Source organism: Onthophagus taurus, chromosome 2 (assembly GCF_036711975.1).
Source record: "Onthophagus taurus isolate NC chromosome 2, IU_Otau_3.0, whole genome shotgun sequence".
NCBI lineage: Eukaryota > Metazoa > Arthropoda > Insecta > Coleoptera > Scarabaeidae > Onthophagus > Onthophagus taurus.
This window is the reverse complement of record NC_091967.1, coordinates 26,132,463-26,147,093: the sequence shown is the minus strand read 5'-3', so window position 1 is coordinate 26,147,093 and position 14,631 is coordinate 26,132,463. Positions and strand designations below refer to the sequence as shown.

Sequence of the window (14,631 nt, the reverse complement as noted above, 5' to 3'; positions counted from 1 at the left end):
TACATGGGAATTCGACATTGATGTTAGCTAGATTGTCGTAGACTTTCGGCAAGCCTATAACTCCATAAAAAGAGATAGGATATATGACATTATGAACGAACTTGGATTTTATTCCCATAAAATTAACCAGATCAGTGAAAACTATAATGACGAATACCACAGCATATTTCAGAATATGGAATCAGATGACCAACCCATTTGAAATAACACAAGGATTGAAACAAGGTGATGTTTCGTTCTCTTCAATATCGCATTGGAATATGTCATAAGAAAATGTCTATCAATTGTTCAAACATCTTAAATAGTAAGTTCTTCCAAATGATTTTACTAATTTTCTTTTTTAATATTTTGGCAAATGGGGATCGTTAGGTTATATCTTAATACTAGCTACTCCGCAATAACCACCTTTTATTAACTTCAACTCTGAATAAAAATGACATGTAAAGTTAACACTTATTTTACATATCAATTTCCAAAAACATTTAATTAATATTGAGAAACGATTATAAACATATTAAAAGTTGTACCCTTATGAAATTTCACTATAATTTTATACTGTATGTGTTGTTTATGTAACACTGTAAGAGCTTCTTGAATGCTGGATTTATTTATCGTTTTCTCAACACTGTTCATGAACAGATTTTATTTGCAATCTTAAACTTTAATTTAAACTACAAAAAAAGTCGCACAAGATCCCAGGTTGAAATTTGGTTTTTTATGTAGTTTCAAGCCTATACTTTCCATTCTCAAAAAAATAAATTGCGCATTGTCAATAAAATGGCTAATATACAGAGTGGTGTCTACGCATATTCGACAGTGAATACTGAAAGTTCGTTTTGAAACTATCAATCGTTTACAATTTTTCAGAATAACTATTTTTTATGAATTATTAGTACTAACTCTATTATTAGAGCTAGAAGCTTTCGGGCTTAACCGTGCCTCTTTAAAAAAGAGTCACGATTCAGATATCATGTTGTAACCTTCGTCTCGAACAACTCCGAACTATTGTTTTAGTTAAAAAAAACTTATCCAACACACGGTCATAAAAAAGAAAATCAATGACGCGTTAAAATGCTAAAACAGATGCCTATTTCACAAAAATTATTATCAAGAAATGAACACTGCTGCATTTAAAAATCTTACAAACGACACAATTCTATTATACAATCAATTATATAATTGGTATTATATGCCTGTGGCAGTGCATAAAATTCTTGGGCATGGCCACTTAATTATAAAATCATTAAGTATCCAGATTAACCTGCTTTCAGAAGATGAACAAGAAACTCGGAATATAGACCTTAGAAGGTATAGAGAGAACTTTTCCAGAAACATATAAAGAATACACAATAATAGAGACATTTTAAACAGACTACTAATATCTTCAGACCCAATTATAACATCATTTCATAGCAAGAAATCAAGGAATAATACATATTTTTCTGAAGAACTTATAAGCCTTCTCTGCTTTGAAAATTATGAAGAAAGAAATAATTTTTTATCGTCAATTGCAACTAATATTGAAATTGTAAAACACAGTGAGCACGAAGAAAAATATATATAGGTATAAAAAAAATTTTAAAACAGTATGTTAAAATACTAAATATGCTTATGGGTTAAAACATAATTTATGGTTATTATTACATTATTAAACATTTGTCACAAATTAACACAGAAACAGAGAATAGCGTAGTTTACTCTATTATTGCAATTTTTTCGAAGACAGCCCATCCATAAATGCAACAAAAAAATGAGGGTTCCTATTCCATTTCAATTTTATCTCAAAAAATATAACATAGATATTCAAAAAATTTTTTCTGGAACAATATCCCTCAAATTTTTATCGAATTGATTTCATACTTTATGTATGTATACAGTGTATACAGGTGCCTCACGTAACTGATTCGTTAGAACTTTTTTAGAGTCCACTATTTGTACAGTTTTGAAATTTTGGTTGCATTTATTTCATGAATAATACATACTTATATACTATATACAGTATATTATAATATATACACAGCGTGTCTCACGTAACTGGTTCGTTAAAACTTTTTAAGGTACCACTATTCATAGAGGTTTGAAATTTTGGCCTCATTCGGAACTTTCGATCTAAAATATTTTGAAGATAGCTGCCACTTCCGGTCTACCGGAAGTAGTATACCATAACCTCGTTATTTTAAATGGAATGCTACAGTTTTTATTACACCTTTTAATTGTCTTGAATTGTTTTTTAATAGTCAACATATTTTTTATGTACAATTAAAAAGTGTAATAAAAACTGTAGTATTCTATTTAAAATAACGAAGTTATGGTCTACTTCCGGTAAACCGGAAGTCAAGGTTTATATATAAAAGGTTGTCTAGGTTCGTACGCAACCATACTGCGCATTACGTCACATGTGGAAAATAATACCGCCAAGCAATTCAAATTAAACAAATGCATGGAACACCATATGGCCATGAGGTTGCGTGCGCAATCCGTGATCGCTTACGTCACGAAACACTCCTGCTCTTGCCCCTCGCCCACAAACTAAAATCAAAGTATTGCAGCATAGGAACTTAGTCAACCTTTAATATATAAACCTTGACTGAAAGTGGCAGCCATCTTGAAAATGTTTTAGATCGAAAGTTTCGAATGAGGCCAAAATTTCAAACCTCTATGAATAGTGGTACCTTAAAAAGTTTTAACGAACCAGTTACGTGAGACACGCTGTGTATATATTATAATATACTGTATATAGTATATAAGTATGTATTACTCATGAAATAAATGTACCATGTTTTCTGAGTTACATTAGCTTAAACATCCAACCCAACCCACAACAAAACCTTTGTTTCGCTTTTATTTCCCAATATTCGTTTAAAAATCCTAAATTTTGTTTTAAGCACTGTTTATAGATGAAATAAATCCGAGCTAACCATTAAGGAGATATTATAATGGTATTGAACATTTTCAACTTCATTTAGTTGTAATTAGATTTTTGGCCAGATATTCATAACTTCCTAACACGTGTAATGGGAAGAGCAACAACGACAGTGAAGGAAATATTTATCGAATGCTCGAAAAGTGGGTCTATCAGTAAATGCAGAGAAAATCAAAGTTTTAACTGAAATACGCTCAGGCAGAACTCTGCAAAATCTACCATCGGGGATACTAACCTCAAAGAATCAACAAATCGCAAACGTGCAAAAATGCACACGATTCTCTATCGAATGGTACTAATAAAACCAAAATATCGTAAACTCGGCTTCCAGGTTCACAAAGCTCTTTTTGTGGATGCATTGCCGCCTAGTAACTCTCTCTTAGTTGGCGTCATCCCATATATGGCAATTTTACTTCAAAAATTCTCCACGTCGCTAAAAATAATTTTCTGCCAAAATTAAAATCCTCTTCCAAACGTCCCGAAGCCCAGTCAGTGAACAAACAGCTTTAACTATAGTCATTAACTTTGAGTTCCTGGGTCAATTAGATCTTATACGAGTATAAGCCCAAGTCTTGACGCATAATTCGCCAAGTTGAAACTTCGAGTTCTTCTGCACGGCAAGGAATTTGGTTATAAATTTCATCGCTTTGCGTGCTGCTCAATCGTGTGATTTGCCATGGTGGTTTGGCGTCAGTGACTGAATAATAAGCAGCATATTTGACAAAGGCCACCAAAACAAGACACCCACAGATTATATTAATATCGACTGGCCCTTATTTACCCTTTACAACTCTATACCTTTATCTCTATTATTATTAACAGCAATATCGAAAACTACTGACAATGAGTGCACATTAAAATCACATCCATTGACTAATTCCTTGTTATCTATTCCAACATAGAAAGGAAGGAAAATTGATCTCAATATTGGGGATAAACTGACTCCATTGTATATTTTTTCACCTCACTCTCTATCTCTGGTTTTTCACTTACAATTCATACATTCTAGCATTTTTTTCCTTTCGGCCTCACTCATTTTGCTGTTTACTAGCACTGTGGTTTCTTCTTTCGTCCTCGAAACATGAGCATGGGTAGTTTGTATCCTTTCTTGTAAATGGGACATATATCTTTTTAATAAATATATGTAGAGATTATTTAACGTAAGTCATCTGAAATGGATCTTTGGCGATTTTCGCCTTATTCTTAGAAACTGGGGATAACTAGGCTAGAATAGATTATGGTTTATACTTGCTCGATTCAAATATGAATAATTTCATACATATCATGGTGCTATATTAGTTATACTTTTTAAATAATAATAATAATAAACAAGTTTATTGTTCACAAAAATCGATATAGGTACATGGTACATATTATTGAAAACACAAAAAATTTTTACATATCTAAATTTATGAACAAAAGGTGATGTTCGATAGTCTATCGTTCTTCCACAATCACCCCCTTAAAAATAATAAACATAAACATAGACAAAACAGAAAAGAACATGAAAAGAGAAAGAAAACACGAACAAGAGAGAACTTATGCGCAAATACGGCAGATACGGCAGCGCTGAGGTATTAACATCATCGGTAACCCTGAAAGGTGCATTGAGCCGAAAACAAGGCTGCCCTATATCGACGTTTAAGTAATGCAACGGACGTGCACAGTCCTACAGATCCAGAAATCTCGTTAACCAGTTTTGAAATTTGGTAAGAATAGCATTTTTTAAAAAATTGACGTTTGTGAATGGGTGGTGTGAGAGTTCCCTTAAACCTAATATTGAGGGTGTGCACGTCCGTCCTGTACCGTATCTTCCGGCGAAGGTAGGGTGGTCGACCTGTCGTTATAATATTGAAATAAGCTGTTGCGCAATGTAATTTTCTGCGGTTGATCATATTTAACCAGCTTATTTCAATCAACTTGTGACTAATGTGCTCTCGTCGCCTTATACCAAAAATTAGTCGCAGACATGAATTTTGTACTTTTTGTATTTTTTGAGCTATACGTTTAGATATAAAAGAGGAGTACAACATGTCCCCATAGTTAAAACCCGATAACACCAGGCTCTCACAAAGTAAACGTTTACTGCTACCGGTTAGGAAATGACGCGCGTTATAAATGGATTTTAATTGACAGTATGCCGCCCGGATCTTTTTATTAATATATTCATTGAAAGTAAGATTCTCATCAATAATTATTCCCAAACTTTTAACTGAATCTTTGCACGTCAATTGTTGGTTTCCTATACGTATGTCAAGTTTGGGTTTAATTCTTTCCCTAAGTTTTTTCGGGCCAAAAACAATAACATCGGTTTTTGCTGAGTTAATTAATAAATTATGACGACGAGACACATCCACAAGGTTATCTAGGTCAGCACTTATCCGCCTGCAGGCCTCCTCCACCTCACCCTCGCCAAAAGACCCATAAAGCTGAGTGTCATCGGCATATTGGTGCATATTGCAAAAAGATACATGCTTGTGAAAATCGCTAGTGTATATTGAGAAAAGGAGCGGGGAGAGAACCGATCCCTGTGGGACACCTGTCGATACCGTCATTGCCTCCGACACCCGACCATCCACACTCATACGTTGCACCCTATTATCCAAAAAACTCCCCAATAAATTAACTGCCTTGCACTTTAACCCTATATGGTGCAGTTTGGACAGCAAGATTTTATGGTTCAAAGTGTCGAAGGCCTTCGAGTAATCAAGCAGACAAAGAACGGTAATTTTATCGCTATCCATCGCTCCCACAATGTCATCCACAACGTCAACCAGCGCGGTCGCGCAACTGAACCCAGGGCGAAAACCAGATTGTCGGTCCGGCAGAATGCTGTTGTTTACAATATATTTGCTAAGTTGTTCAAATAAAATCTTCTCCATGACCTTTGAGAGAACCGGCAATATGCTTATTGGTCTTAAGTCAGACAGCCTTTGAGGATTATTAATTTTAGGGAGAGGATTTAGCAACGATATCTTCCACGAAGCCGGGAAGGAACTAGTCTCTATGACATGATTTACAATATGCCTAACATATGGTATAATATGGGGGCAACACAATTTAATAATTTTTATATTTAAGCTGTCATAGCCCATAGCATTACTGTTTATTGCGTTAATAGTTTCCTCAACATTGGCTTCAGCAATTTCAGCAAATTCAAAAACCTGGCTATATAGTGTATTATTAAGATAATAATTGTAAAGGTCAGCATCATACCCCGATATACCAACACCGACAAAGTGCGCATTCAACTGGTTTAGATTTTTAAGGTCCCCCGGTATTGAAATTTGCTTCTTATTAAACAAACCCGCTTTTCTCAATGCTGTCCATTTATTATTCGCGCTTTTAATTTGAAGTTCAAGATATACTCTGCGCTCTGTACGGATAGCTTCCGTAACAATTCGTCTCATTGTTTTATAAAAGGTCCATTTCTGCGGTAGCTTTGTTGCTTTAAATTCCCGATATGCCCTGTCCCGAATTTTTTGCATAGACTTGATTGTATCAGTGATCCATGGCGACTGAGGTCTTACAAAACTGCAGGTTTTCAGTGGACAATGTACCTCTAGAACACTACATAGGGCGTTATTGAAAAAATTTACCTTAGAGTCCCCGTGGGGAATATCAAAAATGTGAAAAAATGGTATTCTATACAGATCATCAGCGAAGTGAGTCAGACGAAGTGTACACAACCGCCAAGGCAAGACTCAATCCGTCCAATCGTATCTTGACCCACAGCTGCTCTATTGCATTACTCACATCGACTGTGGTAACTGTTATTCCTTCCCTTATATATAACGCAATGCCCCCCGCTCTAGTCTCTCTATCTTTCCGAAGCACCTTATATCCGTTCATAGATATTGCATTATTATCGATTCCAGCAGACAGCCAAGTCTCGCTCAATGCAAACACATGATAGCCACCGTCAGCCAACACACCTTCAAAATCATTAAAAGATTTAAGCAAAGATCTAATATTTAGATGACCAATGCTAAACATCTGCACAGTACGCAACAATTACGCAGAAATTTCTGCAAAAAAGAGAAACGAAGAAAGAAAAAAGAAAAAAACAGAGAAAAACCAAGAAAAAAGAAAAGAAAGAGAAAAAAAAAAAACAATATATGTATATAATACAAATGTATGTATATATCAAGCGCCGAGCGCCCCCCAACAGATGCTCCCCACACGCGCCTGAACCGAGAAAAAAGAGAAAAATACATAATAAAAAAAAACAAACTTAAGAATGGATGTCAGACGAAATATCAAAGGAGGAAAAAAAAAAAAAAAATTTATATATATATATATAAAACAAAAAAAAAAAATAAAACAAAATACTTAATACTTAGGAAGTAGAATGGAAACAGCCATGGAAATTGGTGACGACTTCTAGGCCTTATATATGACGCACTTGTCTTCTAACTCGAGGCACCTCCTTGGGTTGTGGTTAGTGCTTTTCCTTCGCTTCCAATAGTTCTTCTTGATGGATAACAGTTAGCTTTGTTCCATTTGGAAGAAGAATCCTGATGCGTAAATCCTCGGTCCAGCAGTTTTCGGCTCCGAAATAATCCTTTGCATTCTTATAAACTTCGAGCCGTGGTTTCGTAAGGGATTCTGTTAATAAGATCCCCGTACCCTTATATTTTCGTTTGTTTCTCCATATTTCGGCTCTATAATTATATGTCGTAAATTTAACAATAATAGGACGATTCGATGATTCAGCTGATTTACTGTTTCCCTTCTTCATTCTACCCAATCGATGGCAGCGATCAATCATCGCCGAATTGTATTTAAAATTATTGATGTTCAACTTCTTAATTGCATCTTCGACTGCACTCATTGTATCTTCATTCTCATGCTCGGGAATCCCATGAAACAACAGACCGTTGCGGCGCGAGTAAGCCTCCAAACCATCCAAACGTTTATTGACCTCCCTGAAAGTAGATTTGATGCCCTCAATGGCCGTTCTAAATGCTTCAGCAAAGTCCAGGAAGTCTGTCCGCAACCTCATGATACTATCCGGGGTTGGTCCCTGTTTCTCCTCATTCGCCATCTGAAGTCGCTTATTGAAATCTTCAAACTTCCTTCCAAAACTTTCCTCCAATGCCAGTCTATTAAAAGCACTTTGTGAATCCATATTTTAGGCTTTACAAAACGTTGGTGGAGTTTGCAGCTGATCGGGAGAAAGCGCTCGTGGTGGATTTAACAGAATAACATTTATCAAGCGAAAAACGTAGGTGAACAAAAACTGGACTCCAACCGGTCAGCGATGGAGTATTGGATAGTGTATATAGAGATTGTATGACTTTATAAATAGAGATACACACGTTTAGGTCTATTCCCTCACTCACAAAAATGTCACCCCGTGTTCCCTACACCTTCTACTCTCTTCCCGATCCACTCTCCCACAAATCTATTCGCTATTTCCCCACTAAAACTTCGATTTTATACAGAGCACTCTCATGCACGTTTATTCTCTTAACTCTCTGATCTTATGTTAAATAACGATAGACTATTTAATGTACCCTTTCTATATTGGAGATATTAGTGACTTTTGTTTCATTCCTATCAAATGGTAATGCTAGAAATTGTTATGAATTATGCTTGCTTTGACCCATTATGAACAAATTTCATCAATGTCATGGTACTCTATCGGTTATAATTTTCGAATAGTACCAGATTATTTAATATAAGCAATCTATTATGGTGATTTACGCTTTATTCGTATAAAATACAACTGCACTGGAACAGTTTACCAATAATGTTTACTCAGTTCAATACGAATAATTTTCAATGTTCGATTAATAAAATTGATGAACTTATTAAAATGGGTTAGAAATAACAGAATTTATTTACCATATCAGCTTTAATATTTACGGTCATTAAAATATCGGATAGAAGTTAATTACCAATTTTTTTTTAATTTGAAACCCAAAATTTGTCCAGTTCAAAGGACGTTAACATTTTAATGGTTTCGTTATTAAATCCGTGTACCGCATGTTCAAAATTAATAGCATTTTTTAACTTGCGACAATATAAAATTTGAGGAGCAGCGGACGTCCATATAAACCCGAAAGCACATGACCATCAACGCTTTAAATTGCTTTGTGCAGTTGACAGTGCTTTTAATCGGTTGTCATTTAAATATTGCTCATATGTACGCCTAATCTACCAACTACTTCTATAGAGCGTTGTTATACAGGAAATTGACACTTTGTTGTTCCTGACTAAACCAGAAAATTATTCATTAACAAAGTTATTCATAAACAAAATTATTCATCAACTAATTTAATCATAAACAAAGTACATACATATTGTATGAAATTATAATTTATCTTTATTAATTCTTTTTACTTTTTTATTTCAGATATTGTATTAAATTTTCGAACAACGTACGTTAACAAGAAAGGTGAAGTGGTCTCCGATTGGAGATCGATCTCAGTCAATTATCTTAGAACATGGTTTATTGTAGATATGTTAGCCGCTTTACCTTTTGACCTTTTACACGCTCTCTATGGTGGTGATGTAAGATTCTTTTCTGAACATAAACAAAAAAAAATTAATATCATTATAATATTGTATTCGACATCATTATAACTATGTTTTTCTTTATAGAATTCTTCGGTATCAGCCACTTTCACAATTCACAATATCCACCTCATCAAATTAACTAGATTACTTCGTCTCGCACGATTATTGCAAAAGATTGATCGCTACGCACAATATAGCGCAATGATTTTAACGCTTCTTATGCTTTCTTTCACTTTGATGGCTCATTGGCTCGCTTGTATATGGTTCGTCATTGCGGAGAATGAAAAAAATAACGCATTGGACTTGGGTAAGATCTACAACATATTTTTATTTATTGTAAATGATATAAATATATTTAACATTCTCTGTTTTTATTATAGGTTGGATTTATAACTTAGCGGATCGATTGAAAACGAACGTCTCGTTAGTTTCGCCAACAGATCTTTACGTAACCGCTTTGTACTTTACGTGTTCGAGCTTGACAAGTGTCGGGTTTGGAAATGTTAGCGCGAATACAACGAGCGAGAAGATATTCAGTATTTGCACCATGCTAGTAGGAGGTAAATTAAATTAGTGATAAGATTTGGAATTAATTCTGTTCGTATAAGATTGCTTTATATTAACATTTTTTAAACAGCTTTGATGCATGCGGTTGTATTTGGAAACGTGACCGCAATCATTCAGAGGATGTACTCGAGAAGATCCATGTATCAGATCAAATGGCGCGACCTCAAGGATTTCCTCACGCTGCACCAGATCCCCAAAGAGTTGAAACAGAGAATGCAAGATTACTTCCAAACGATGTGGTCGTTAAATCACGGCATTGACATTCACGATGTAAGTTTTTCATTGTATTTTAATGACCCTACATCATACTTTTAATGACTTGTCATAAATTAGAATCTAAGCTTCAAGTTAAGATAGTAATCGTTTCATGTCTTTTAAAAATAAATTGATATGGATTAAGATTTTATATCTTATCACAAAAAAGAATCAATAATCCTCAATTTAAAATAGGTCGTTTCAAAATAATTAGGAATGCTTTGAAATCTATATATTGAAATGAAAGGTGCATGAAGCTCTCGTAATTCCCACTCTCTTTTTAATAAAATGTCAGAACTTATAAGATTTCTTTTGCATCTTCAATATTAATATTGATTCCATACATTATGATATCCATTTCCAAACATTATTGGTATAATTCAAGAATCGTCATGTCGCTTAAAAATCGACAATTTTTTTTAATCAACGGAAAATCACTCAAGTAAGCCGTTAGAAATAAAACAAAAGTGCGGAAAAGTGTAAAACTTACCGAAAAATCACTTTAAAGATTCGACGTGACGTCACTTTTTGTGACGTCATCGACCGTGCTAACCATATCATAATATATTTTCGCAGCACATTTGGTTAAAACGCATATTTGCGGGTGAAATACGGTTGTTTCTTAAGTTTTCGACGCACAACGACTAAAATGTCGTTGTTTACCATCTATAAACTAAAGACAACCTAAACTCTATACCTGATGCCCCTATGTAACGTATTAGTTCCTGAATGCCAGATACTGTTGGCAAAAGACTAAAAATTGCTTGGAAAGAGAAAATACTATTTCAAAAAGTAACCTACTGCTTCTAAAATGACTAGATACTGTTTTCAAAATAATACCTATTGCTTCCAGAACGCTAAACAGTGGTGTTAAAGATTTTGACCTACTTGGGCGGGCGGAAAACTGCTTCCAAGACTCCTTATTGCCTTCAAAGATTTTAATAATTGTTTGGAAAAGAGATATACTTCCCAAAAAGCTACCTACTGCTTCCAGAATGTTAGATATAGCTGGACAAGACTACTAACTGCTTGAAAAGAAGAAATATGCTTCCCAAAAAGCTACCTAATGCTGCCAGAATGCTAAATACTACTGAAAAAGACTGATAACTACTTGGAAAGAAGAGATGTGCTCTCCAAAAAAGGTATCTACTGCTTCCAAAATGCTAGATACTGGTGAAAAATAGCTATTGATATCTATATTGCAAGTTTTGTATAAATACCAAAATATTAAAAAATAAAACTTCTTTTTTTGCAATTAATTTCTTCGTATGTCTTTGTTATTAATGGTAGTTTGTGTAGTTGTTATCTTTTTGCAGGTTTATATTATATTGTTAAAGTGTAACTTTATATTTTAAAGTGTTTTCTTCATATGTTTGTTCTTTGTGATAAAAATTTTAATATAAATAGTTTTTATTAACCATTCGGCTGAAGATGACTGAATAAAGAAATTAATTGCAAGAAAAGAAATTTTATTTTCTAATAATTTAATATTTTGATATTGGTGGAAAAGATTACAATTTACTTGGAGAAGACTAGATAGTACTAACAAACAACTACAAACTGATTGGAAAGACGAGATACTGCTTCCCTAAGACTACTTAGACTAAGACTACTGCTTTCAGAGTACTATATACTACTAGAAAAGATTACGACCTGCTTGGAGAAGACTAAATACTGCTGGGAGAAAGTATTATCTGATTGGAAAGAGAAGATACTGTTTCCAAAATACTATTAACTACTTTCAGAATGCTAAATATTGTTAGAAAGACAATTCAGTTTTGTAAATGTAATTACCTGAAAAATCTGCTGTTTTCCTTTAAATGTTTATACTCATTTTGAAGTGTTAATAAAAATAGGCTATTTAAATACATGATCGCTTCCAGCTTACTTTGCTGCCGTAAAAAATATTATACAAACAGAATCCTATGATATTTTCGCCATGTCGGAAACATGGATCTATCCTAACTCGGGTCATGATGCTTATACTTTTTGTAACTACCATCATTTGTTTGTTGCTCGGCTTCTGATTCTCCTTGTCGTGGAGGCGGTGTTGGAATTTATGTAAAGTCTGTTTACAATTTGAATGTCATGTTTAGTGAAGTTTTTCCTTTGACAGAACATTTGTGGATTGAGGTGAGTAGAGGCGAAGTTTTTCTGACGATTGGTGTTGTATATAGACCAAATGTTGATTTTTCTCAATTTTTAACTAGTTTTGAGAATGCCCTATCGCATCTGGTTCTACGCTTGGGTGATTTAATATCAATGCTTTTGGTGTGACGGGAGCTTACAGTAGTCGATTACTACCGCCTATTGAGTCATACAATCTGACTCAAATTATTTCATCAGCAACGCGAGATGCTTCCGTGAGCGATTCGGAGGTGATTCCGGTGCATAATAGCTAACCATACGTGAACTTAAATTTATCAGGTGTGAAGGCATTGCCTAAAATATTACACTATAGGGATTTTAATAGTTTCAGTGTAGAATTGTTTTCAAGAGTAGCAATACCCTGGCAAAATATTGTCAAATTTAACAATATTAACGATAAGGCAAATTTCTTAAACTTTTTTATATTGACTCTCTTTGATGTTCACGCTTCAACACGGATTATTGCAACTAGAAAAAATTTTCGCCCTTGGATATACCGACAATATAAAACTGTTGATGAAACTTAGGGTTGATGCGTACACTAAATTTAAGAAATACCGAAAATTTTAAATGCTACAAGGAGTTGCGAAATTTTACTAATTCTTCTATTCAAAAAGAAAAGAGAGCGTATCTGTCATACAGGGTGTCTCAGCGAGACCGGTCATTAGACGTTTCTGTGGTTCTGGCCAAAATAAAAAATTGAGAATTCAAACTAGGCTAAATATCCATATGATATGTGTGCATTTTTCAAAAAACCCTAATTATCTCCTAAACTATTAATGTTAGGTATGGGACATATGGGATATAAAAGATGTAGAATGAGACGCCGAAGACGACTAAGTAATAAAATATGGGGGGTGCCATTTAAAAAAATGAAGATATGGTACTTCCAAATTTTGAAAAGTTAACGTGCCATAGTAAAGTGACCAAACGTTCTAGATAACCGGTCTCGGCACCAAAACATCCTCCATCATGTTGTTTAAGCATATTCTGAATCCTAAATTGATATCCCAAAAATCGAGTGTTCTCTGATTTTTTGAACAAATATCTGCTGGAGCAGATTTTTCTAGAAAAACTCGAATAACTCGAGAACGGCCGTATCAAATTGCAAAAAGTAAAGTTATTTATAAACCCTGAAAATAGACAAAGCCAAATATATAAAAATATACAGGGTGTTCCATTTAAAAAAATAAAGTAGGTGGCAACTTCCGGTATAACCGGAAGTGCAAGAAATCTGAAAATATTTTAGTCGAAGAGATCGTAATTTGATAATACTTAAGTCTGAATTCTCAAATTTTTATTTTCGCCAGAACCCCAGAAACGTCTAATGACCGGTCTCGCTGAGACACCCACCCTGTATATGTTAAATAATAAAAATTCTCGTGAACTTTGGCAGAGTTTCCGGTCGATGGGTATTGTTAGTGTCAGGCAACCGACAATTCCTGAATCTATAGGCAACGCCGATCAAGTTAATGACTTTTGGCATTATCAATCTAATACCTTCTCTGGTGTTATCGAATCAGTGTCCTTTTCTCTCGCTTCGGAAAAGGAAATTCTGGATGTTCTTTGTAACATTAAGACAACTACAGTTGGAGTTGACGGAATTAATGTTAAAATGTTGAATATGTGTTGTCCAACAATTATACCATATATATGTCATATTGTGAACTATTGCCTTGAATTGTCTGTGTTTCCTGACCTTTGGAAGATTGCTCAAGTTGTTTTTGGAATCACACCAATTCCAAAAACATCCAGCCCTCGGGAACTTAAAGATCTCCGACCCATAAATATTTTGCCTATATTGTCCAAGATTCTGGAAAAAGTAGTAGCTACTAGACTTACCCAGCATCTAGATAAATTTAATATTCTACCAGTCCGTCAGGTTTTCATTCAAGACACAGTTGTACGACAGCCCTTCTCGATGTCACGAATGATATTTTCCATGCAATTACCCTGAAAAGTGCCACGATCCTGATTCTCTTGGACTTCTCTAAGGCCTTTGATACCATTCACCACCCCACTCTCTTGGCTCTACTCCACCATATTGGCCTTTCGGAGAGTGCCATAAATTTTTTTAGCAGTTACCTCTTGAATCGGTTAGAAACTGTTAAGCTCAATGGAAAAGAGTCTTCGGCAGCAGTGGTGTCGAAGACTCCACTGCTGGCGGTTCAATTCTTGGCCCTCTGCTCTATCTGATTTATACGGCTGCTTTG

The 14,631-nt window shown here is 34.6% G+C and overlaps 1 protein-coding gene across 3 annotated transcripts in view; it reads left to right on the top strand.

The window, feature by feature from the left end:
* The window catches only part of LOC111419964 (Eag-like K[+] channel), a 219,965-nt gene that overhangs the window by 183,780 nt on the left and 21,554 nt on the right, over positions 1–14,631 (top strand). For all 3 annotated transcript variants that reach the window (XM_071194571.1, XM_071194569.1, XM_071194570.1), the window contains exons 7-10: positions 9,285–9,442; positions 9,533–9,755; positions 9,829–10,008; positions 10,086–10,285. In XM_071194571.1, coding sequence (XP_071050672.1) covers positions 9,285–9,442; positions 9,533–9,755; positions 9,829–10,008; positions 10,086–10,285 — 761 coding nt within the window. The remainder of the gene's footprint in view (positions 1–9,284; positions 9,443–9,532; positions 9,756–9,828; positions 10,009–10,085; positions 10,286–14,631) is intronic.